Here is a 24,335-nt window from a genome sequence, read left to right on the forward strand (position 1 = left end):
ACTCTTTTTTGGGATTCTATCTTTTGGCTAAGTTGCTGATGATTTTTGAACGATGGGTTTCCCATTGCTCTCCTTCTTCTTTTCTGGGGGACAACCAGAGGAGAGATTGGTGGGGCTGGGAGTGTGAATGAAGAGGAAGCCCTTAGCCCAGGGATGGACCATCTTGGCAAGTTGTGAACTTCAACTCCCAGAATTCTTGAGCCAGCCATTCTGGGAGTTAAAGTCAACAGGTCGTAAATTTGCTATAGTTGTGTATCCCTACCATAGCCAGATGGTGAGAGAACCAGAGGAGAGCCCCCCCTTTGAGTGTGATTATTGTGAATGTATTTGTGTGGGTGGGGATAGCAGCAGAATATCCTGATGACACAGAGAGCTAATAAAGCTAAAATGATTCAGGTGTTTGGGTTCCCTGGGATTAATGAAACGGAGGACATTGAGAACGGGGAGGTTTGGAGTAGGGGATGGTGCTACCTTTATGGAATGTACAGGTGTGCCAAAGTATTATAGTGATGGGGGCATTGGGCAGAGGTGGTATTCAGCCAGTTCTGTCCAGTTCTGGCAAACCAATAGCAGAAATTTTGACTGCTTCAGAGAAGGGCCACCTCCCCTCCCTGCCCCTTCCAGGAGTCTCCAGGCATCCTCTTTTGACTCCCAGGGAGCTGCAGGAAGGCTTGCTAAGCCCAAAAAAGGGGTGCAGGGTAGTTGCCCCCCCATGTCCCATTTTGACTCTCCATTGGGAGCTGTGGGAGACAGGAAGTGGACAGTTCTTGGAGAATGTGGGACTGGCCACTATATTAGACTGGCTTTGCACTCAAGATCTATGGTCTCAGCCCCTGTACCCATTAGCAGATCTTCAAATGCTCCAGTTTCTGCTTTTAAATGTAAGGCCATCCTGTAATAAGGTCTCCTTCATCTGCAATCCAATCATTGATGAGAGAGTCAACCTGGCATGTGTTACTGAGGTTGGGCCCAGAAAGAGGTTTTTTTTTTGAGATACATCCAGCTGGGTTCCAGGTATGACATCAGTTGAGATTTCAGGCCAGGGGTGGAAGTTTGGCAATTGTTATCCGGGAATCCCTTATAGTTTTTAGGGTGGTACTCCACAGATTACCTTTTCATTCAGCTAGGCTGTAAGAATCAGTTGGGATTGTTGTTGTTGTATCAACTTCCTGGCTGCATGGCAACGTCCCTGCCTGAGCTCCTTGACTATTTTTGGGTTGTTGGTGAAGTTGCTTAGATTTATGATCTAACATAGTTCAGTCTAAAACCATTATTAAGGCCTACTTTGTAGTGATAAGGGTAGTGAAATATCATCCATAGACTGATGTTCCACTGCCATATTTAATGTGATTTGTGTCCTTTTGTGTAGGAAGTCTTGGCAAACTTCTTGCAGGAATGTGCTATATATATATATATGTGTGTGTGTGTGTGTGTGTGTGTGTGTGTGTGCGCGCGCGCGCATACATATGCATTTGTCAGACAAAGTTGCTTGATTCTTTTGGAAATGGAGTCCAGCCTTTTTCCTTAAGGAATAATAATTCTGTAAGAAGGAATTTTTAATAGAAAGCTGAAGAATAATCCTTTAATAATTTATTTCTTAAGGATAATAGTTCCTTAAAAAATAACATTTGGTAACAACTTTGGGAAGCCTGTTGCAGCTGCACCTAAGGAACTCAAGGGCTGTATTCAGGTGATGGTCTCTAGTTGTCCACCTCAGTCACTTCTAAGAGGAAAAGGACACAGTATTCCTGATTAGGAAGACCCATTCTTTGAAATTATTCTGAAAAAGGAATTGTAACTGCATCAGTGATGTGCCAGTGCCTGAAGGCTGTTAGGGTCTGGATGGGAGCAAACAAGTTGGCACTCAATCCAGACAAGACCGAGTGGCTTCTGATGTTCCCTCCCAAAGATTGGCTAACTATTCCATCTCTCAGGCTGGGGGGTGAAATTATACGCCCCTCAGAGAGGGTTCGCAATTTGGGGGTCCTCCTGGATCCACAGCTGACTTTAGAACACCATCTGTCGGCTGTGACCAGGGGGACCTTTGCCCAGGTTCGCCACCAGGCGCCAATTGTGACCCTACCTGGATCGGGAGGCCCTTCAGACAGTCACTCATGCCCTTGTGACATCAAGACTGGATTATTGTAATGCGCTCTACATGGGGCTGCCCCTGAAGAGTGTTCGAAGACTCCAGTTAGTCCAGAATGCAGCCGCGCGAGCGATTGTGGGTGCACCAAGGTACACCCACGTTACACCTATCCTCCGCGAGCTGCACAGGCTACCCATTAGTCTCCGAATCCGCTTCAAGGTGCTGGTCGCTACCTATAAAGCCCTACATGGCATCGGACCTGGGTACCTGAGAGACCGCCTCCTGCTGATTACCTCTCTCAGACCAATTTGATCTCACAGGTTAGGTCTCCTCCGGATTCCATCTGCCAGCCAATGTCAGCTGGCGACTCCCCGGGGGAGAGCCTTCTCTGTTGCAGCTCCGGCCCTCTGGAACGAGCTCCCTGTCGAGATCCGGACCCTCACTACCCTCCCGGCCTTCCGCAAAGCCACCAAGTCCTGGCTGTTCCAGCAGGCTGGGGGGTCTGAGAAACATCTACCTCCACGGAAATTGTGAATGTTGGCTTTTGTTTTTAAATATGTTGTCTTTGTCTAGTTTTTCCCCTTCCCCTTGTCTTTTGTGAGCTGCCCGGAGTCCTCTGGGAGTGGGCGGCATACAAGATAAATAAATAAATAAATAAATAAATAAATAAATAAATAGGAAGAAATGTGTTGCAACTGCCAAAAAAGCCAACACAGTCCTAGACTGCATTGACAGAGGGTAGAATCAAGATGTGTTAACGTGATATGTGTCCTCTTGGGTACGAAGTGAAATGATAATACCACTTTATAATGCCTTGGAAAGACCACACTTGGAATACTGCATCCAGTTTATGTCAGCACGGTGTAAAAAAGATGTTGAGACTCTAAAAAGCCTGCAGAGAAGAGCAACAAATGATTAGGAGACTGGAGGATAAAACATTTGAAGAATAGTTGCAGGAACTGGGTATGTCTAGTTTAATGAAAAGAAGGACTAGGGGAGACATGATAGCAGTGTTCCAATAGCTCAGCTTCCACAAAGAAGAGAAAATCAAGCTATTCTCCAAAGCACCTAAAGGCAGGACAAGAAGCAATGGAGGAAACTAATCAAGGAGAAAACCTACCTAGAACTAAGAAGAAATTTCCTGACAGTCAGAACAATTAATCAGTGGAACGACTATGGGTGCTTCAATCCTGGAGGTTTTAAAGAAGAGATTGGAGAACCATTTATTTGAAATGGCATAGAGTTTACTGCTTGAGCAGAGGGTTGGCTTATAAGACCTCCATGGTCTGTCCCAACTCTGTTTTTCTGTTATCTGTAAATACAAGAAAGGTAGCCCTCAGCTTTTCTTTCCAGATCTTGGGAGACCTGACCGTTTTCCCATAATCATTCTTCCCTCTAAGGCATAGATCCTCAAACTACAGCCTGTGGGCTGGATACGGCCCGCCAATGCAAAGTATCTGGCCCACGGAGTGGGGGGATTCAGCCCCCCCTCACCCCGCCACTCACCTTTGGGCTTATCTTCCAATCTACATCCACTCCAGCTGCACTTCTGGTTAGTTATTTCACCAGTTGAGCTGTACTTCTGATCACACCGCTGCTGCCAAAGGTAAGGCTGAAGGTGTATGGGAGGACCGGCTGACTGAGGGTTGATCTTGCCAGTGGAGCCACGTAATCCAGGGCTGGTGGGTCAGTAGGGGAGCAGCTGCTGCTGGCTTGAAAAGCAGCTCTGCTGCCAGCTTGTAAAGTAGTGCTTTAAAAGTGTTTAAAAACGCTTTAAAAACAGCCTTTCAGGATGTTTTTCTTTTCCTTTTTGTAAAAAGTTTTTTATTTTTCCTTTCAAATTAATTCTTAGATATACATTCTTATAATTGTTATTTAACATATGTCAATTCATATCATTTTTTACGCCTGTATATTTACATTTTACTATTTTCTTATTCCCCCCCCCCATATTGATCATGTGTCATCTGAGATACATATTTCATGTTTTGTTCCTTTTTCTTTCTATTTATACCTTTTTTCAAACCACTCGTAAAATCGCCCCCATGTCCTGTAGTACACTGATTCCTCTTTGTCCTTTATTCTCAATGTCAACCTGTTCATTTCTGCACAATCTAATATCTTCTTTATTACTTCCCATTCTGATTGGATTTTGTCTGCTTTCCAGTTTTGTGCAAATACAATTCTGGCTGCTGTTATTATTTGTGCAATCAAATATGAATCTTCTTTACTGTATTTCTCTGGTAGAATATCCAATAAAAATATCTCTGGCTTAAATTCTAAGGGTTTATGTACATATATTTTTCTCTAACCATGTTTGTATTTTAACCCAATAGCTTTTTGCATTTTTCAGGATCTTTTTCACAGCCATGTGATCCAGGGCTGGTTGGTGAATAGGGAAGGAGTTGCTGCTAGCCACACCCACCCAGTCACATGACCACCCAGCCACCACCACCCGGCCAGTCCACCTCCCCAACAATCTGAGGGACCGTGAATCAGCCCTTTGTTTAAAAAGTTTCAGGACTCCTGCTCTAAGGAAAGTGAACAGAGTGAAATAAACCCCCATCCCCACAATCCTGGCAGGCTTCACTGCAGGAAATGATTGGGAGGATAGCAAAACAAAGTCCTGTCTTTTTTTTAAAAAAATGTCTTTGATATTTTTCTCCCCAAGTCTCAAATTAATAAGTCCTGGAGTAGTATCATTGATTGGGTGGAAAATAAAGAAACTGCATTAGACCGTTTCAGAGCTAGAGATTCTATAGTGCTTATATATTCTTCTCAAAGCTTCAACTTTTTTTTTTATCAGCGTAAGAAATAGGTCAGATTGTAGGACTCTCTGCCCTTGACAGATCCCTTTGATGTTTATGAAGTAGCAAAACACAACCACCCAGTTCTTACTTTACACTTCGATTCAAAACTGATCCAGGGTTACCTTTATCCTTCCAGGCTACTGAATTGAGCTTGGATCTCGTTTTAAAAAATCTTCTAAGAAATACTGTTTCCTTAAGACCCAGTACTTTGGCACTGGCAGGTACGGTTCTTAAAATATATTTTTAAAAAAATCCAAAGAATTGCATCTGGCAGATCCTCTTGCTTCAAGAGAGATGCCCCACTACGCAATATTTCTGATGGTTAAAAAAAAAAGTATTTTGAAGGAATGCACAATTGTGAATTTGAAAGCAAAGAGAGGAACTTTTTGCATAAGACTGAGATATAAAATGCACTCAACCAAATCTAAGTCATTGAGCATGTCCAGTTCCAAAATAGAGAAACAGACTGCCCAGAATCCTTCAATTGTGGCTGGACTATAAGTCCTAGCATCTCTAGCAACTATGGCAAATGCTTAGGGATACTCTAGATGACATGCATTATTTGGCTCCTTGTCATTTTTGGTCCGGGACTCTGATAGGACAGAGACAGCTTTGGTCACATTGGTGGAGGACCTTTATAAGAGATAGATGGTGATAGCAATAGCACTTATATACCGCTTCACAGTGCTTCACAGCCCTCTCTAAGTGGTTTACAATGTCAGCCTATTGCCCACAACAATCTGGGTCCTCATTTTACTGACCTCGGAAGGATGGAAGGCTGAGTCAACCTTTGAGCCTGGTGAGATTCGGATTGCCAAATTGCAGGCAGCTGGCAATCAACAGAAGTACCTGCAGTACTGCTCTCTAACCACTGCGCCACCATGTCTCATCCTTTTAGACTTCCAGTAGCCTGCAGTAGCATTAATTATCTCATCCTTCTGGTTGGTTAGGGATTGGAATGTCTGTTTTTGAGCAACTTCCTTTTCTTCTTCCATGGCCAATTCCAATCAATGGTGACAGAGGGTGGTAATTTGATTCAGTGCCAGCTTTTCAATGACAAGGTTTGGTTCTCCTCTACCCCATTATTTAACATCAACATGAAACCACACAATCATTGATTGTGGATTCAATACTATCAGTATATTGATGATGCTCAGCTTTACATCTCTATCCCAGACTGGTAAGGCGGCTCAGGTTTTGTTCTCGTGTCTGGAGTCTGATTTTGAATCATTGCAGGATGGAGTTATTGCCTGGACAATTCCAGAGAGTCTCTTGATGGGGAAGCACTACTGCAGAAGGAGCATGTCTGGGACTTGATGGTGTTCCTGTACTCATGGCTGCTGCCTGAGTAACAGGTGGAAGTCATGGCTGGGGGAGAGAAGCTTTGCCCAGCTTTGGCTGATGCACCGGTTGCAACTCTACTTGGAATAAGAGAACCTCACTACTCACCTAGTTAGCTGCAGTGTGCTCCACACTAGAACTTTGGTTAGTTTCACCTTTGGCTGCCATCTGAATGCAGTTGAAAACAGAAACTTTCCAGAGGGCATTTGCAAGTTGATGCATATCCTTTGTTGTTGTTTTTTTGTATGCTTTTAACTGAACTGTACATGTTTTAATGATTTATATGTATTTCTGTAAAACCTCCAAGAGCCTTGTGAGACCCTAGGGTATAAATGTAACAAACAGACATCCCTGCATTGTTGTGCAGTCTTCGACATTTTCACATCTGAATATCTGAATCACAGGAACCAAATTAGTATGAGATACAGCTCCCCGTGCTTGAGTGAAATTGAAAAAGACAGTTTCAGTAGAACTTCAGTATATGAAAGTTATGAAAATGTGTTGTTTTATCTGTCCTGTACCCTTTTTCCTGTCCTCTAAGTTCATCTCCTGGCAACCCCTGCCCCCTATTTGTATCCAGAAATTTGCCTTGGCAAATTTAAGATATGTGGACTTCAACATCCAGAATTCCCCAGCCACATATTTTAAACTTGCCATGATTGAAAGATGTTGCTATGCAGATAGTAAATACATGGTCTCAGTGCTAGTCTTGTTTTAGCTAAAACAATATCTTAGCATACTAAGCACAGGAACACAGATGGGCATTCTAATTACCATTGGCTCCTCCCTCTAAATGTGTATTATAGTTCCATAAAAAGAGAAAAAGAGAGAATTTCAGTTGAGCTTTTCCAGTGCTCTCAGTGCCATCCTGCCAGACCTTTGATCCCTTCTTTTTTCTTTGTACACAAAAGGAAGACAGTAGCACATTTGGGGAAACCTCATGATTTGCATACAATTTATTCATTTATTTATTTATGAATAAACCTGAAGGCAACCTGGGACATCTAAATGAGGAGAGAGCATAGTCTATGACCACAGAACGATGATCCCTTATTTGGAAGAGAGGGACAGCGATAGGAAGGACTGATCTGATCGAATAGAAGTATTCTTGGGAATGAAGATAGCAAGCTGGCTGTGGTTGGGACCACTCAAATGACTATGATTTATGTTTCTGAAAGCCTTAGAGCAGTTCAATATGAAATACTTTATATTGTACGTGAGATAATATCCTTTAAAAATGAGGCAGTATATCAAATGAATCAATTAGAATGTAAGCTCTTAACAAGATGCCTTGCTGATTTCCTTATAGATTGGTTAATTTCCTGCTTCTGACAACTCCACTCTGTAAGTTTATCTTTGTCACCTTAGAAAAGAAATCAAAGAAGAAACAATCAACTATAGCAGCCTCTCATTTTAAGTTTCCCATGGAGATAATTTAACTATAACACACTGATGTTGAACATTGATAGGAAAATGACAGGCTGTGATTAAAGTTGTGTCCTAGATGAAATAAATGCCTGGCAGATGAAAAGAATACCCCCCTCCCCAAGAGAAACTGAGCTTAATTCCAATCCTTAACTCATGCTGAAATGCTTTTTATGGTTTGTTATTGCTCTGTATTATGCAGTATGTTGTTTTTAATAACCATAATCAAACATTCATTATTGGATTCAGGAGTCGAAAAATTGCCCCTTCCCTTCATTTTCTTGAACGCTTCCCAACGTAACAAGTTACATAACCGGTACCCTCTCGTAAAATCCAAGGAGCTGCTCTGCCCTCAAGATATTGATGTCAGCTTTTTTTCACTCTTAACTCTTTTGTGAAGCTATTTTTAGATTTCAATTTAGATTTGGTATTGTGCAGCCTGAATTCAGAAACCATTTTTTTTTATTATCAGCCAGGAAACTGCAGATTCTAACTGCTGTTGATGTGTTTAACTTTTAGCAGAGAGAAAACATATAATCAGTCACTGAGAAGCAGCTAGGTGGTGTGTGATTGGAAAGCAGAAGGAGAAACCTGTTTTCACAATGAATTGTTGCATTTGTTGGAGTTTCCTCATGTTTGTGGCAAACTATCACCCTAAGTGTGGTAGTGCTTCCAGGGTGGTATTTAATAGCCCTTTCTATTGTTTTTAATGAAAAGAGCAGTTCAGTCCAAGTCTCTTTTGAAGAAAGCTCTTCTTAATGGAACAATTCCAGAGGACTACTGGGCCAACAGAGAAGTTGTAGAAAATAAGAGTGTAGTAAGAATAAGGCTGCAACAAGTAAGTGTTTAATGCCTGTAGTTGTCTTTTGTTGGAAGAAGCAGGGAGTAGGTTAACAAGAGGTGAACCAATTATTCTAGTTCATTAGAGAAGTACTTGTAGATATACTTCCCAAGTATTTCCTCATGCACAGCTTTCAGGAACTTGGTGAAAACTTGGTAGTAACTGTGAGAGGGATCTTGGAGTCTTGGAGTAGTAACTGTGAGAGGGATCTTGGAGTCCTAGTGGACAACCATTTAAATATGAGCCAGCAGTGTGCAGCAGCTGCCAAAAAAGCCAACACAGTTCTAGGCTACATAAACAGAGGGATAGAATCAAGATCAAGATCACTTAGTGTTAATACCACTTTATAATGCCTTGGTAAGGCCACCCTTGGAATACTGCATTCAGTTTTGGTTGCCACAATGTAGAAAAGATGTGGAGACTCTAGAAAGAGTGCAGAGAAGAGCAACAAAGATGATTAGGGGACTGGAGACTAAAACATATGAAGAACGGTTGCAGGAACTGGGTTATGTCTAGTTTAATGAAACGAAGGACTAGGGGAGACATGATAGCTTCCAATATCTCAGGGGTTCCAATATCTCAGGGGTTGCTACAAAGAAGAGGGAGTCAAACTATTCTTCAAGGCACCTGATGGTAGAACAAGAAGCAATGGGTGGAAACCAATCAAGGAGAGAAGCAGCTTAGAACTCAGGAGAAATTTCCTGACAGTTAGAACACTTAATCAGTGGAACTTGCCTCCAGAAGTTGTGAATGCCCCAACACTGGAAGTCTTTAAGAAGATGTTGAATAGCCATTTGTCTGGAAAGGTATAGGTTTTCCTGCCTAGGCAGGGGGTTGGACTAGAAGACCTCCAAGATCCCTTCAAACTCTGCTATTGTATTGTAAAACCTTCCCTTTCAGAAACTGTCCAGTTCTGTTTCATTTCACTGCTGCTTTCATATTTTAAGTATCTGGATCAACCTTGAACAGCTTCCAGATTGTTTTGTTGTTTTTCATTAATAAGTTTAATTGTGAACTGAGTTACAGCACATGTATATTTCAGCATAGGTAGTATATTCATTTAAAATCAAATGAATGCATATATACATAGAACATAAAGTCCTACTGTGCCTGCACAGACTAACCCAGAATCCGTTTATTTATATCAAGCACTAAGAAATTCCAGTTCTATAAGTTCCACAAGTTTCCAAATGTAAATTAAAAAAAAAACACCTTTCAAAACAAATTGAATTTGATCAACTCAGAAATAACATTGCCTTTCCTATTAACTGAAGGAAAGAAATCTATTTTTAAAAATTAAAACCCAAACATATCTGCCCCCTCCATGTTTAATCCATGCAAATATAACTAATTTCACATGGTTAAAACTTGAATTAATTCAGGAAGTAAAACTTAATTTTGATCTCTGTGATTTAGAGACATCCCTTAGACACTATTCAGAGTTCCAGTTGAAACCCTCTCCTTACAAAATTGTTTGGAGACAACCCCATCCTCACATACAACTAGGTTGGGGGTGGTGGTTTCCCACTAAAAACTTTTTTTTCAGCAGTCACAGCATGCAACACATTCATCCTTGAAATGATTTTCCTTTCTTTTCCTCCTTGATTTCTCAGTTTTATTTCGACTCTTCTTGAAATCTCCTTAGAGCTGTTCATCAAGATAACTTGTTCTCCCTTTGCAAGCCTCTAGCTTTTGGCTTCATGACATTTTACAACTGCTAGTGAAGTAGAAGTAAACTTCCTCCCTTGTATGGGCATAAACTGTGCCTTTCTTTGCCTTGGTGAAGGTCACACAGTGAACTCTTTTGAAAACATCCAGGCGCTTACTGAACAGGCTGGTTGCAATCATTTTTTTTTCCATTTGTGACATTTGTAGGAAGAGAGTAGTATTAGTCTATAGAGTGGTAAAAAGTCAGGCAGCACCCTTTAAAATTAACAAATGTTCTTAAATGGCACATGATTGAGCTGTGGCTCATTTCATGAGACTAAATTTATATATGATTTAAACTGGGTAGGGAGAGAAGGGGAAACTGATTATGCAGATTGTCAGTATCTTATCAACTAACAATTATAATATTTTAAAAACCTTTTGTGTTTGTTGAGATCTTCTGAGATTGTCTGAAAACAGAATAACAGAGTTGGAAAGGATCTTGGAGGTCTTCTAGTCCAGCCCCCTGCTCAGGCAGGAAGCTCTTTACTATTTCAGACAAATGGTTATCCAATCTCTTCTTAAAAACTTCCAGTGTTGGAACATTCACAACTTCTGGAGACAAGTTGTTCCACTGCTTAATTGTTCCGTCAGGAAATTTCTCCTTAATTCTAGATTGCTTCTGTCCTTGATTAGTTTCCACCCATTGCTTCTTGTTCTACCCTCAGGTGCTTTGGAGAATAGCTTGTGTCCTTCTTTGTAGCAGCCCCTGAGATATTGGAACACTGCTATCATGCCAACCCTAGTCCTTCTTTTCATTAAGCTAGACATACCCAATTCCATCAACCATTCTTTATATGTTTTAATCTCCAATCCCCTAATTATTGTTGCTCTTCTGTACACTAAAACATTTAGTAGCTTTTGCTCCTGAGTTAAACTCAGTGTTTGAAGTTCCATTTTCCCAAAACAGCCACTTTGAGGTCTGTCATAGATTGTTCTGGGAGGTTAAAATGTTTTGATAGTACTTTGGGTGTTGTTGTTTTTTTTTTGAATGCTGATGGCAAACTTTATGCCCATTAATAGTTTTGTATAAAGTTTGTTCTATTTGTCCTACTTAGAATCCAGAGGGGCATCACTGACAGATGATGCCATATCTCACATTACAGAGAGAATATATGAAGGTGCCTCTAATCATGTGTGTATACCTGCTGGGGCTGTGATGCTGCTGCTGCTAGGAGCGAGGTAGATATTTGGGTTTGTTGCAGGCTCTAGTTCCCACATTTAAGTGAGCTCAAATTCTGTCACCTAATGATGTCTTGGGCTGACTGAATCAAAGACAGCTTTTGCAGGTGTCATTGTCATATCTTTAGGATGTTCTCTGCTCCAGAACTTTTCTTTGATTGTAGATTTTGTCCAATGCCATGGAACCATAAGATCCACTTATTAATCATCTAGCAGAAACCTTGCTTATCTTTCTGAATCTGATACTTCTTCATCTATGCCTGTGTTTGAAATCTCCTTCAGCATTGTCATCCAATGATCATGTTGAGGATCAGCCACTAGGCTTCCTTTCAGAAGTCCCCTATTCTAAGAGCAAGCCAATTGCTAGGGTGGCAGAATCCCTTTGCTTTGAGGTTCAACAGTTTTTTTAGTCAACCAAAATCCTCATTTCAGGTGCTTCCAGTCTTGCTGAACACAGCAATAGATTTCTAGAGCAAGCAAGCTTCAGTACCATGAACCTCACTATCTATGGAAATTTTCAATCATCCAGGTCATGGTTGTCCCATGCTTTTTCCAAAGGCAATTGGACTTTCTTGGTTTTTTTCCTTAGGGAAACAAAACAACCACTTCCCAAATACAGGAGAACAAACTCATCAGGACTGGATGTAGCAGTCCATAGGCATGTGAAAGATGAGGGTCATTCTTTTGAATACAGCAAACTCACATTCTGGACAGAGAGGACCACTGGTTTCAAGGAGGAGGAATCCCATCATAAGTTGAGGACTACATATAGCATCAGGTTGCATGAGGGTTGTAGCATGGATTGCTGGGAAAATTAAACAAATAAAAAGTTTATTTCTTAAATCCAACTCTTACCTACATTTGAACCTGTCTGAATTACAGATACTCTTACATGTAGATAGTCATACCCTAAATAGTTCAGTTGCATGCTTTCCTAATGAGGAAATTTCATTTATATATACTCTGCAGAAAAGATACCAAATGTAATAAAGAATTTAGCCTTACTGTGTGCAAATTTTAAACAAATTGAAGTTGATACTTCCATATAATTACATTCTTCCTTAGCTTCAAAATTATTTCTATTTGTCATTTGCTCATTTGAGAAACTAGGTTATGTTATTTTAACAAGATTTAGCTGGAATTGCTATGTACTCTTATGTGTCCTTAATTCTTTTGTAATCAAAATAACTGGGTCATTCTTCTCACCGGCTTCTTTAGAGGACTGTGGCATTATATTACATCCTGCATATCTAAGATGGATTCCGGTGTTTACTTATTTCTTCCTATCAAAAAGACTTGACTCATGCTTTGTAGTAGTTTTACTCTTGAAAATGAATGCTTTCATACTTTTCTGAAGCTCCCATGGTAGCCTTGATCCTGGTCACTGTATAGATAGTATATAGTTTGAATGAAGCCAAACTGAATGTTGTGATTTCTTGAAAGAGCTGCAGAATAGGATGAAGTACAAGCTTGACCATCCCTTCTTAAATGAATATGCACCTCACTGCAGGTTCCCCTTGATGTTAAACAAGCTCCTTGATAGTAATCAAATTCACCAGAATCCATACTGAAATAAGTAGCTATTATTCTAAACAAACAATTTTGTTTAGACCGGGAGACTTTGGGCAAGGCACTTTCTCTCAGCCCAGAATCTGGAACGGGCCAATTCGTTCTGGCCAACTTGCCACCGCCAACTCACTGTGGAACAATACACCATGGCCAATTCACCATGGGGCAATTTAACAATTCAATTTAATTATTTAAATTAAATAAATAATATTTTAAGTTCTGTCATTTATGTTTCCTTTTGTCCTTCCTTTTGTATCCTTCCTTTAATGCAGTGTTTCTCAACCTTGGCAACTTGAAGATGTATGGACTTCAACTCCCAGAATTCCCCAACCAGCATTTGCTGGCTGGGGAATTCTGGGAGTTGAAGTACAGGCATCTTCAAGTTGCCAAGATTGAGAAACACTGCTTTAATGATTCTGTTCCATCTCTTTGAAATTAGTGTAACTCTTGCCCTGCAGTAAGTTGTCCCATGGCAAGGTAGTCATGGTGAGTTTGCTGTGCTGAGTCGGCCATTGTGAATTGTCATAGAGCCACTCCTCATTTCACCAGGTTGTAGTTGTGGGGAACACAGGAAGAGGAAGGAGTGTTAGATATATTTGTCTCTTTGAGTTATTTATAAAGTAATAAAGATGGGGTAAAAATATAATAAACTGACATGGGAACACATCTACTGAATTCTTTATTAGAACTGTTTTTAAAATGGTAAAAACAAAATGCCCTAAAAGAAACCCAGAGAATCCTGACATTTTATATGAGACATGAGCTTTTTTATCTAATCAAATTATTGATTTTTATGTTGCCTTTTCTTTCAGCTGTGGAAGAAGCCATCTTTTAGAAAGAGTATGTGAAGTTGACTTACAGGCCTGTCAGCTGTTGATCCATGGGTTTCTGCTCAACAAAAATGGCTCTTATGTTTCGGAGGGAGAAGAGAGCCAGACTGAGGAAACAAAGGATATGGAAGATGCCTTTTTAACCTCAAAGTGGGAACAGTCAAATTGCTTTTCAGTTAATAGCTCCAAGCAAAAATCTTTTCGACACCCCCTTATTGGGAAGAAACACCAAAGTATGCCCTGCAAACTGAAAGAGGTATCAATTTTTTTCTCTATTTGTTTTGTTTTCCAGTTTGTTTCCAGCAGCCATTCTTTTCAGTTTTGATGAGGCTTGTTCCATTTTGGCCTACAAGCAAGCCAGCCTAGTATAAAAGTGAATTATTTATTAGAATCAGATGATGAAGTGAGAAAGGGATGCTTGATGCATTTACCGTATGTTGACTTTCATTGATTATCATAATACCCGTAATAACATCCTATTGGCATATGCCCACTGTGCATGTAGTGTGTTATCTCAAGTAGGAGGTTGTTTCTTTGTGTGATATCTCTCTCTCTCTCTCTCTCTCTCTCTCTCTCTCTCTCTCTCTCTCTCTCTCTCTCTCTCTCTCTCTCTCTCTCTCTCTCTCTCTCTCTCTCTCTCTCTCTTGCTTTGTAGTTCATGTTATCCTTTCAGTTGACAGCATCAAGATAACCTAAACAACTCTCAGTTCAGAATCAGTATGAGATACTTGAGGGCCATTCCGGATGTTTCCCTACCAGCCATTATGTTCAACCTTCCGTGTAGTCAACTCTCCTGCAGTCTTCCCTTTTCTTCCACTGAAGAGTTTCCCAGTTGCTCCCTCCACTCCAAATTCCTGGCAAATTTAATCTATAATTGAATCTTTGTGCTCTGAAGTTTCTTATTGGCAAGCCTCAAGCTCTAATTTGGCCAAGACATGAACCACCTTTTCATGCCACTTTTTGCTACTGATAAATTGGGGGCGGGCAGTGGAGAAGAAGAGAAGAAGAAAGCAAGGCTGGCTTGAAGTAGCCCAAGCTTATTTATGAGCCAATTAAAAATTTGCAAGTATTTTGGCTTGTATCACAAAAGGACTGTTTATTTCTAAAATGAAAGTACGCATTCTTCTGCGAAATACCCTGTTTCCTCTACGCATTCTGACTCCTGGCTAAACTACATCATTATTTTTTGAATCTTGAACTTGCTTGGAATAAAAGCGTACGTCTAACAAGAGCAAAATCAGAGGGCTGCATCTGCGCCTTTAATAGTGAAGGTGCCAGTTCTGTTTTATTCTTTCAAGGTCTTTCTCCTTCAGAAGGACAATGTCTAAGTTTTTTTTAAAACCTAAAAACTAGAAACCTTTTCCACACAAATATCCAGGGTATATATCAAAGCTAGAATATAACAAGGGAGCTACTCAGTATCCATTTAAATTCAATCACAGGGATTTATTTTACAGTGGTTAAGATAGAAACCTCCGTATATCAATGTTTTTTATATATTACTGATTCAGAGGAAAAAGTAACCACTCTCACCAGCCACAGTCTTTTTCAAAATGTTTCCTGGGCAATGGAAAAAGCCAAAGAAGAAAAGTGCCTATTGACATACTATATTAGAAAAAAAAAAAGAACTTCATCAGAAAACGTCCACATTATTCAGTCATTTTAATACTTTTCAAATCAGTTGTTAATTTATCTATTAATGTCATAGTCCATGTCCTTGAGTGTTCTATACATGGAGGAACCTTCTATCCGAAGGTTAGAATTCAGGCATCAGGGTTGGCTCGAAGGTACAGATTGAGATGTCTAACGGTAGGTTTGATCTGGTCTTTCAAAGAAGACCTTATTGGGGAGAGATTATCTGCAGAACAGTCCTTTGGCTGGAGTGTTTTGAAAGTGCTGTTGGTGGCTCCAGGCTGTTCCTCTCAAAATGAAAACTATAAGTTTGAGAAAGTGAGTCTTTGTTTTTTTTTATAAAAAGTTTTTTTTAATTTTTAATCTCATACATACATTTACAGGTATACATTCTCATAGTTATCATTCACATTGTGTATTAACAATTTTGAACATTCATTTTTCCATATAAAAATTAAAATATATAATCAGGATTGCTTTGCTTACATCCCATACACCTATTTTATTTTACCACAACCCTATTTTTCTTTCCTTTTTTCCCTTCCTCCCTCCTTCTCTACTTTCTTTGTTCCCTCTCTCCTTTCCCTTTTCTTCTTTCCCTTCCTCTCCCCTACTTCTCTCCTCTTCTTCCCCATCATACCTTCTCTCCTACTCTTTCTATCCCTCCCTATCTTCCTCTCCTTTCTTCTTTCCCTCTCCTTTTCTCTCTTCTCCTCTCCCCTTACCTTTCCTCTCTTCCTGATAAAGTGAGTCTTTGGATGGATCTGACATTGTTGTGCATTTATCGTTTATTGAAAAGGATGAAAAAGTGTTAGCTCTTAGCTGCCTCAGACTGAGGAGAATAGAGAGAACCAGAAGTCATGGGTGTTAAGGTTGAAAAAAATGTACTCAATATTTTCAGTGCATCATAAGACTTTTCTTTTTTTTAAGTCTTCCTTCAGCTATAATTATTTTACTCAATAATATGGGTGAAAAGTTCTGAATTATTTTGGGAGGTAATTTATTTTACCAAAGCTAATCTTCAAAGCTACTTGTTACTGGTAACCTACTGTCTTTCCCAAAATTAAATGAATACTTAATCAACTATGCATATAGCTAAAGCAAATCAACTCTGACTTATATAATGGTGTCTCATTACATATTAGTGATTATTTGAAATTTATGAGAAGGCAAGCCACAAATACATTAAGAATTTCTCATTGGCCTGATAAATTTAGTTCTGAATTAAATTACAAGTAGAAGGCAAATTGCAGCCTTTCAGCAAAACAGAGTTTGGCAATTTTATTGGACTTCCCTTAAGAAAAAAGTCCCCAAACACAGGGCTAAGAACTATATCTTTGTTCTTTTATGGCACGGATGTCAAACTCACCAGGTCACATTTCCGTCACATGACATTTCACAATGTTTTCCCGTTCGTGGAGCTGGGATGGGCGTGGCCTATGTGTGACACATCTGGCCTGGAGGCCACCAATTTGACACCCCTGTTTTATGGCAAAAGTAGCCATAACAGTTCTCAGCCTCTGAGCGGGCAGGAAAGGCTATCCAACCAGTCTTCAAATATTCTTTTAATGGTGTCACCCTCTGTACAGGGAGGTTGTTGACTTCCTTTTCTCACACATATTTATATGGTACAATAGAGATGGTTTCATATTTTCTGTCTGCTGTATGGTAATTCCAATAAGCAAGACTAGAAATCACCTTTCACAAATGGAGCCCTGATTCTATAAGATGCACATGGGGCATTTTCACCTATTAATTGAAGCTGTTGATATGGCCTGCTATGATTGTCAATCAGGATACACTGCCTTAAACAGATCTGGTGTGCAACTTGGGAGTTCTTCTAGATTTGTGACTCCTGCTTGAAGAGCAGGTGGCAGTTGTGGCTGGCAGCACCTTTGTACAGTTTTGGGTTGTGCTCCAATAACACCAGTTCCTAGATTGATAAACTGTGCCCATGGTCACTCATGCCCTGATCACCTCCCAGATGGACTGTTGTAATATGCTCTACATGGGCTATCCTTGAAGAGCATCCAGAAACTTCTGCAAACTGCAGAAATAAGATGAGATGGGATGAAATAAGAAGAGGAGATGAGATAACCTTTACTGTCATTTTTTTTTTTACTGTGAGCATACTGGCCCACATTAAAAATGAAATTCTGTTGCCTACTCTCAAAAGAAGATACACACACACACACACACACACACACACACACACGCCATCTGCCTGGCCCATCAAATCTAGCCAGTGCGGGATCCTACCGATTTAACAACCAGTTTGGTGATCATGCGCATTGCGTGCGTGCATGCACCTGATGCATGCAGCAGTTTAGTTTCCATGTTACTTGGGGGGAGTAACACAACAGAAGTATGGCAATTCACTCTGCTGCGTGAATCAATTGAGAAGGTAAAGGTAAGGAAAGAGAGCAGGCGGGTGGGCCCATCTGATCACCGGAGCGAACCAGTTTGCTCCCAGCTGATTGTCAGAACTACCGGTTCGTCCAAACTGGTCCAGACTGGCAGAATCCCACCCCTGGATCTAGCAGAAGAGGTAGCACATCTTTTCTGCATAGCACCTGCCTTATGGAACATCATGCTCAATCTCTGTTAGCATTTTGCAAATCCTTTTAGACTTAGCTGTGTCATCAATTTGGGTTCCAGGGGAATGAAGAATTGTGGAAGAAGCTCTATTATTGTTAAGAACTATAGCTTTCTCCTTGTCTTTTAAAAATTGCATTAACATTTTTAATGGTTGATTGTTTTCTATATTATTGTTTTTTAATTTCTTTATTGTGCACCAACCAGAGTCACATTTTATGAGATGGGCAGCTATATCAATATGATGAATAAATATCATATCACACTAATTTTGGAAACATTGAGGCACATCTGTGTTGAAAGGATTAGTCAGTGACATCACTATTGCCTGGGGGATGCCCAGTTGGAAGTTCCTTTCATGTCTCCGGCAGAAGCTGGGGTGAATGATGGGAACTTAACCCGCCCAAGGGCAACACTAGGGTCCTTAATGCTAACCTCCAGCCTAGCATCCTAATCATACCCTGGTCCTTGATGAATAAATAAAATAAAAAGTGCCTACTGGAATGCATTGCAAGCATTCTGGGAATAAAAAACAGGAGAAGATAACAGTAATTGGGTTTCCAAGGAAGTTTTTGTGGTCCAAAATTCCTGGTAAATTGAGCTAGAGAAGAAGCAGATCAGTACTGAATACAAAATAAAGTGTCTGATTTTGTAATACTAAGTAGAAATGTTCAGAATGGCCTTAATACTGTAGTATAAAGCTGTAATGCATTTTGCTTAGGACCTAGTATATGAAAACTCATTCATTCTAGCTTAGATTATGTGTGACCCAGCTAATATGTTTCTTTCTCATTCAAGAAGAACAATTGGCCTTTTTTAAATTATTCAAAACCGGTATTGAAGACTTCCTACAGGTGCAAGCACAGCATCTTTCTCCTAAACTATATCAATGAAAGCAGGCTGACATTTTTAGGATTATATGTCCCAAAGCGCATCTTCCAAATCAATTTGAAAGTATGAACTCCTGCAACAAACCCTCTAAGACCAGAGATACATGTCTGGTTCTTATGTGGTGTGCTTTGTCCCTCATTCCTTTCTAGAGAAAAGGATCGTCCACTCAGAAATGATGAAATTACAAATTACTTTGGGAAAATATGGACCTCAGAAAAGTTCATTTCAGGAAGTTGGTTCAGAGTATTTTCTGTCTTTAAGATTGTCTTCTGTGTAGAGGAGGCTGGAATCTTTCGGAAAAGCTTCTCAGAAATAATTCGCTTCAGGTTTGACCTAAATAGCTTTGTTCCATAGCTTTATTACTGAGAATAATTATATTGCTGACATCATTTCAAGGTGCTTAGTTTCTATCTTCATAATATGATGTGATAACTTTACCATTCTTAGGTAATAAAAAATTATATGCATGTATTTGGATCCCAGAAATCTAATTAGACAGGTGGTGGAAATCTGCAGTCAGGATCTCCTGCAGAGTACATATTTCTGTGTATAGTTAACACTTACTAATTGCAGGGACTGGAGAAGTCATGCTGGGGGATTTTAACCTTTCCAAGTGCTTCAATTGCTATCAAATGAAAAAAGCTGGGCATGTTTCTTTAACTAAAGATCAAAAATGTACATAGAAGGATGTATATATTACACATTTTCCACCTTAACATTTGTTCAGTGGAACCTGATCTTTTTCCATATCATGCTTATTTTGAGGAGCATATATACATGACGGGAGCTGTCCAAAGTGGATGCATCAGTTTATTTTGTTTTGGGAATTCATCTTACATGTTGAGAACATTGTAAGATTTCCCCACCTCCTTGAACTGATACCCTAAAATCAGGCGCTTTATGATTAGATAATTAACTATTCCCCTTGTGAAAGTCCTTGATATTCTGTTTGACTTTCTCATTAAAAGGATGATTCCAGGAATTTGCAAATGAACATGATTCCATGCCCATTAAATATTCATTTTTGTCTAAATATTTTACTGTCTAATGAGAAATGTTTTGACTCTTTTTCACTATTATCGCCTATCCTTAACAATGTTGTCCAAGAAATCCCCAAGGAATCTAATGGAGCATGTCCATGAGAATAAATGCCATGTAAATGTCCATGTAATAATGCGAGAAGGTGATACAAACTTGACCATATTCTTGTGATTTTACATATAAGTACTTTCTGAAAACACCTGTAGAAAACTGTAGAGCACCTTTAAGAATGTTTTAAATGTTGTAGTCACTGCTTTTGCAGATATACAGTGTTAGAGAAGGATTAGGAGACAAATTGTTTAGTTTGTGTTTGTACAGAAACTTAGACAATTTTACATTTTTGAAATAATGGAAAAATAAATCATACTTAATTGCGACTTTATAGGTAGTCAAACTGCAATACCATTTGTCAATTAAAAATAAAATAAAAATAAATATTAGAGAAATCTTACACGCATATATACCTACAAATAATGCATGTAAATAGTGCACCAAAGTTTTTGCATTAAGGGAAATTGCTGGCAAAAACTGTATATTAGGTAAAATTACAAATATGTGCATTTGTGCCAAAAAAATACATGGAAATTCATAGATATGTGAAATGAAAACTTTGCCAAAAGGAATCTCCAACTAATTTGGAATTATAATTAGAATCTAGCAGCATATTTTTATTCTGTTTTGATTGCTAGCAACTGCTAATTATGAAGGTTGGAGAATTGATGCTGGGGATTTGATTTTTTTCCCCTAAGGTGAGCCAGTTTCCGTCTCTCTCATTCTATTTATGCTTTGCAGATTTGCAAAACTGAGAAGCTGAAAAAAAATGAAAAGAAATATTTGCCCAAGGAAAGGAAGGACATACTGTACTGGGAATAGTGCTTTTCCAAGAACTTTAAAATCAGAAAATATGAAGACTTACTAAAACGAATCCTCCACAGGATTTCTGTGGAAATGAGAAAATGTCCCTCCCACATTATGCAGCATTAATGTGACCCATTGGCAATCATTTTTGGCATTTTGCAATACAGAATAAAAATAGAGGAGAGAACCAAAATGGAAGGTACTGTTACCATTTTATTATTTTTTTTAAAAAAAATACTGGTAACTATTTTTTTAAGTAAATAAAACATTTTATAACCAAATTTCTTTTCACATTAAGATATACTCCAAAAGTCCATTTTGTTGATATTAGTTTAATGAAAAATATAATGATTATTTAACAATTCCCACTTCACTAAGTGAAAAGAAGTTCCTTTAGGCTGTAAAACCTATGTTACACAGTTTCCTTCAATCTTATGCTACAAAAAAGGCAGGAAAAGCAAGAAATAATCTACTCTTTATAATGTAGGAAATTTATACAATATTTGAGTGACCACAAAACAGAACATTATCCTGACACCAGTATTATCAATGCTGTTGCATCTTTGATGGGATTTGTAACTTTAGGCTATTTTACTTTAACCTTTTACTGAATTTGAGGGCACATAAAGAGAATTGACCTTTTTTGCAAATATGTACAAATATTAATATGACGATCATTGATTTGCCTGCCCTCTTCATTGTTAATATTAAGCACATTTTACGAAAATGTTTTCTGGTAATTTGAGGCAGCAAGTAAAGCCAAAAGCTATGCAGGGGACAGGAGGAGACAGGCAAAAGGGGTAATAACTGAATTACTGTGCTGTATAGTATGTTTCTGGATGAATATTCAGTTTTCATCCCTGAGAAGAAAGAGATAGCTTCCAATTTCCTTTGCAGCAAATACAAGTATGATTAGAAAGCTATTTCTCATTCTATGATTACAAAAAAAATCATAGAAAAAGAAGCTCGCCATTTCTATTATCCCACCATCAAAACCACAAGTCCTAAGTGCATTTTTTTTGCCATTTCATGCAAAAAGTCTATAAAGTATTTCCAATCAACCCTAAATGTAGATGTCTTTTTTCTAATCAAAGAAGTTAATTTAACCAGCTCTGCAAGTTCCATCATCTTCACCAATCATTCCTTCATTGTGGGCAGTGTCAAAGCTTTTGAGCGTGTAATAATCTTGTTGCAGTTGTCATGAAACAAAGTTCCACATCTTTTTTTCTTACTGCTAATCCATTAGTCCCCAAAGACGAACTTCTGGTTTCAACTGTGCTTTAGTTTTTAAAATCTTCTGCATTAAAGCATGTGTTTGCATCCAGAAAAATTAGCTTCTTTTTCTTTTATCCTTTTTCTTTGCACTTTTTTTCTTTCTCTTTCTTTGTTGTTTTTAGTCTGCATTAGTTTGTGTTAGTTTTATGTTCACTTTAAAACTTTTAATAAAATTTATATTAAAAAAAGATGATAAAAGCGATGTCCTTAAATAGGCCTAGAATCTCTAAAGGATTTTTGTGGCTTTGATTCCGCTCTGTAGAGAATGCTGCATTGTGTATTGCAATAGTTAGCTACTTTTAACTAACTGTTGTGCTGTTGTCACCAGACTATAGAAGATTTCTATAGATTAATACAGCCTCTAGATCTGGGATTTGATATACGGTATATGAAGGGCAAAGTCTTTAAGAAAGCTTGTACTTCTATGTTTAAATTAATCAAGTTCTTTATTTACAGTAAAAAGAATTGTATTGAGAGGCTATGTTTTGCCTTCTTTACTGAGAGGAAGAGAAAAAAAATCCTACGCAGTGGTGCCTTGGTACTCAACTGCTTTGAAACTCATTGAATTTAGTACTCAATGCATTTTGACTGCAAAAATTTTGTCCTGGTACTTATCATTTGTTTGGTACTCAGCGCACAAGCTAGAACTTATTGGTGTCAGTTGTCTTATGGCTCACTACATTATTCCTTATGGGGAAAAAATCATTTGGTATTCAGCTTTTTTGGTACTCTTTGAACCTATGATCCTAGTTGTATATAAAGATCAACCAGGAACATTTTCCTCGATTGTGAGAAATGTTTTTTTGGTGGTTGTTAAAAAGTGTAATATTTTACATCTCTAGTAGAGTATCATGTATTTTTCTTGCTAAAGTAGGATGGTACGGTTGCTGCTGATGTTAATAGCTGTGATAAAATGATTTTATTGCTAATTACTATTTTGTTAAATAGTTTTATTCTTCAATGACTTTGTTAAATAATTTTAATGGCCCAGAAAGCCATATTAAGCTACAAGGGGCATATTTGGACATTTCCCTCCCCTGTTACATTCATAAATACTCTCATACAGCTTAAATTCCCTAACTTCAGTGTAAATAAATGCTTGTTACCTACATTCATAAATACTAAGACTCTCTATTACTATTAGTAATTTCTCAACTAGAAAAAAATATTTTCTTCACTGAGTCCATGGGCATGTATACACAGGAAGGTCAGCATGAAATGACATTTTCTTAGAATCAATAAAATGTTTGTTCAGTGATAGGATGAGAGCACTTTTGTTTTTATTCTTGATAGTCTACTCATACTGAAATAAGCTCATGTGTTCTCATTGTGAAAAGGTGTAATATAAGGAGTAAAATATCCAGGGTAAAAGTAATTAAATTATACTAGACAAATTAAAGTAAGAGGACCAAGGCATGCGAGGATCAATATGTCTGAATTTGTTGAATTATAAGAGAAGCATAGAATCTCTTCTCCGCTTAATGGAAACACTGTCTCTAGAAAAATAATTATTATTCATAGATAATGTCCAGCCATTAGCAGTATCAGTTGCCAAGAGAACAGGGGCTGTCTTAGACACCAGGAGATATAGCATATGGTCTCCAGGAAGTAAACTTGCAGCCCACTTGTGTTGCTTATCAAAAGCAGTAGGGGTGCTCAAAATCCTAAAGGAACCTGTGAAGTGCCATCAGAAAACAAACTGGACTGTCATACTGGAATATGTGTGACATTGAACAGACACAAATAAATTTCATCATAAATAGGAAATCCGCTTAACTTTTCTTGCAGAGGCTTCTTACATTAAAAATGTTTTTCTTAACATAAAATTTATAAACCACAACATGAACAAACAATGTTTATTGTTTGTTAAAGTGCTAGAGCACTTCAATCCTTGTTCAGTAAATAAAGGATTTATATAGATATGAAGAGTTATAAGATTTTTCTTGGCATAAAAAGGTAAAAGTTCCCCTCACACATACCGTATGTGCTAGTTGTTCCCGACTCTAGTGGGTGGTGCTCATCTCAGTTTTAAAGCTGAAGAGCCAGCACTGCCTGAAGATGACTCTGTGGTCATGTGGCCGACATGACTAAATGCCGAAGGCGCACGGAACACTGTTACCTTCCCACCAAAGGTGATCTCTATTTTTTTACTTGCATTTTTACTTTCGAACTGCTAGGTTGGCAGAAGCTGGGACAAGTAACGGGAGCTCACTCCATTACGCAGCATTAAGGATTTAAACAATTTAGCC

At 38.7% G+C, this 24,335-nt stretch overlaps 1 protein-coding gene across 1 annotated transcript in view; it reads left to right on the forward strand.

The window, feature by feature from the left end:
• Positions 1-24,335, forward strand: part of DISC1 (DISC1 scaffold protein) — a 167,036-nt gene that overhangs the window by 122,975 nt on the left and 19,726 nt on the right. The window contains exon 11 of the mRNA XM_032214918.1: positions 13,777-14,050. Within this exon, the coding sequence (XP_032070809.1) occupies positions 13,777-14,050 (274 nt within the window). The remainder of the gene's footprint in view (positions 1-13,776; positions 14,051-24,335) is intronic.

Source organism: Thamnophis elegans, chromosome 4 (assembly GCF_009769535.1).
Source record: "Thamnophis elegans isolate rThaEle1 chromosome 4, rThaEle1.pri, whole genome shotgun sequence".
Lineage (NCBI taxonomy): Eukaryota > Metazoa > Chordata > Lepidosauria > Squamata > Colubridae > Thamnophis > Thamnophis elegans.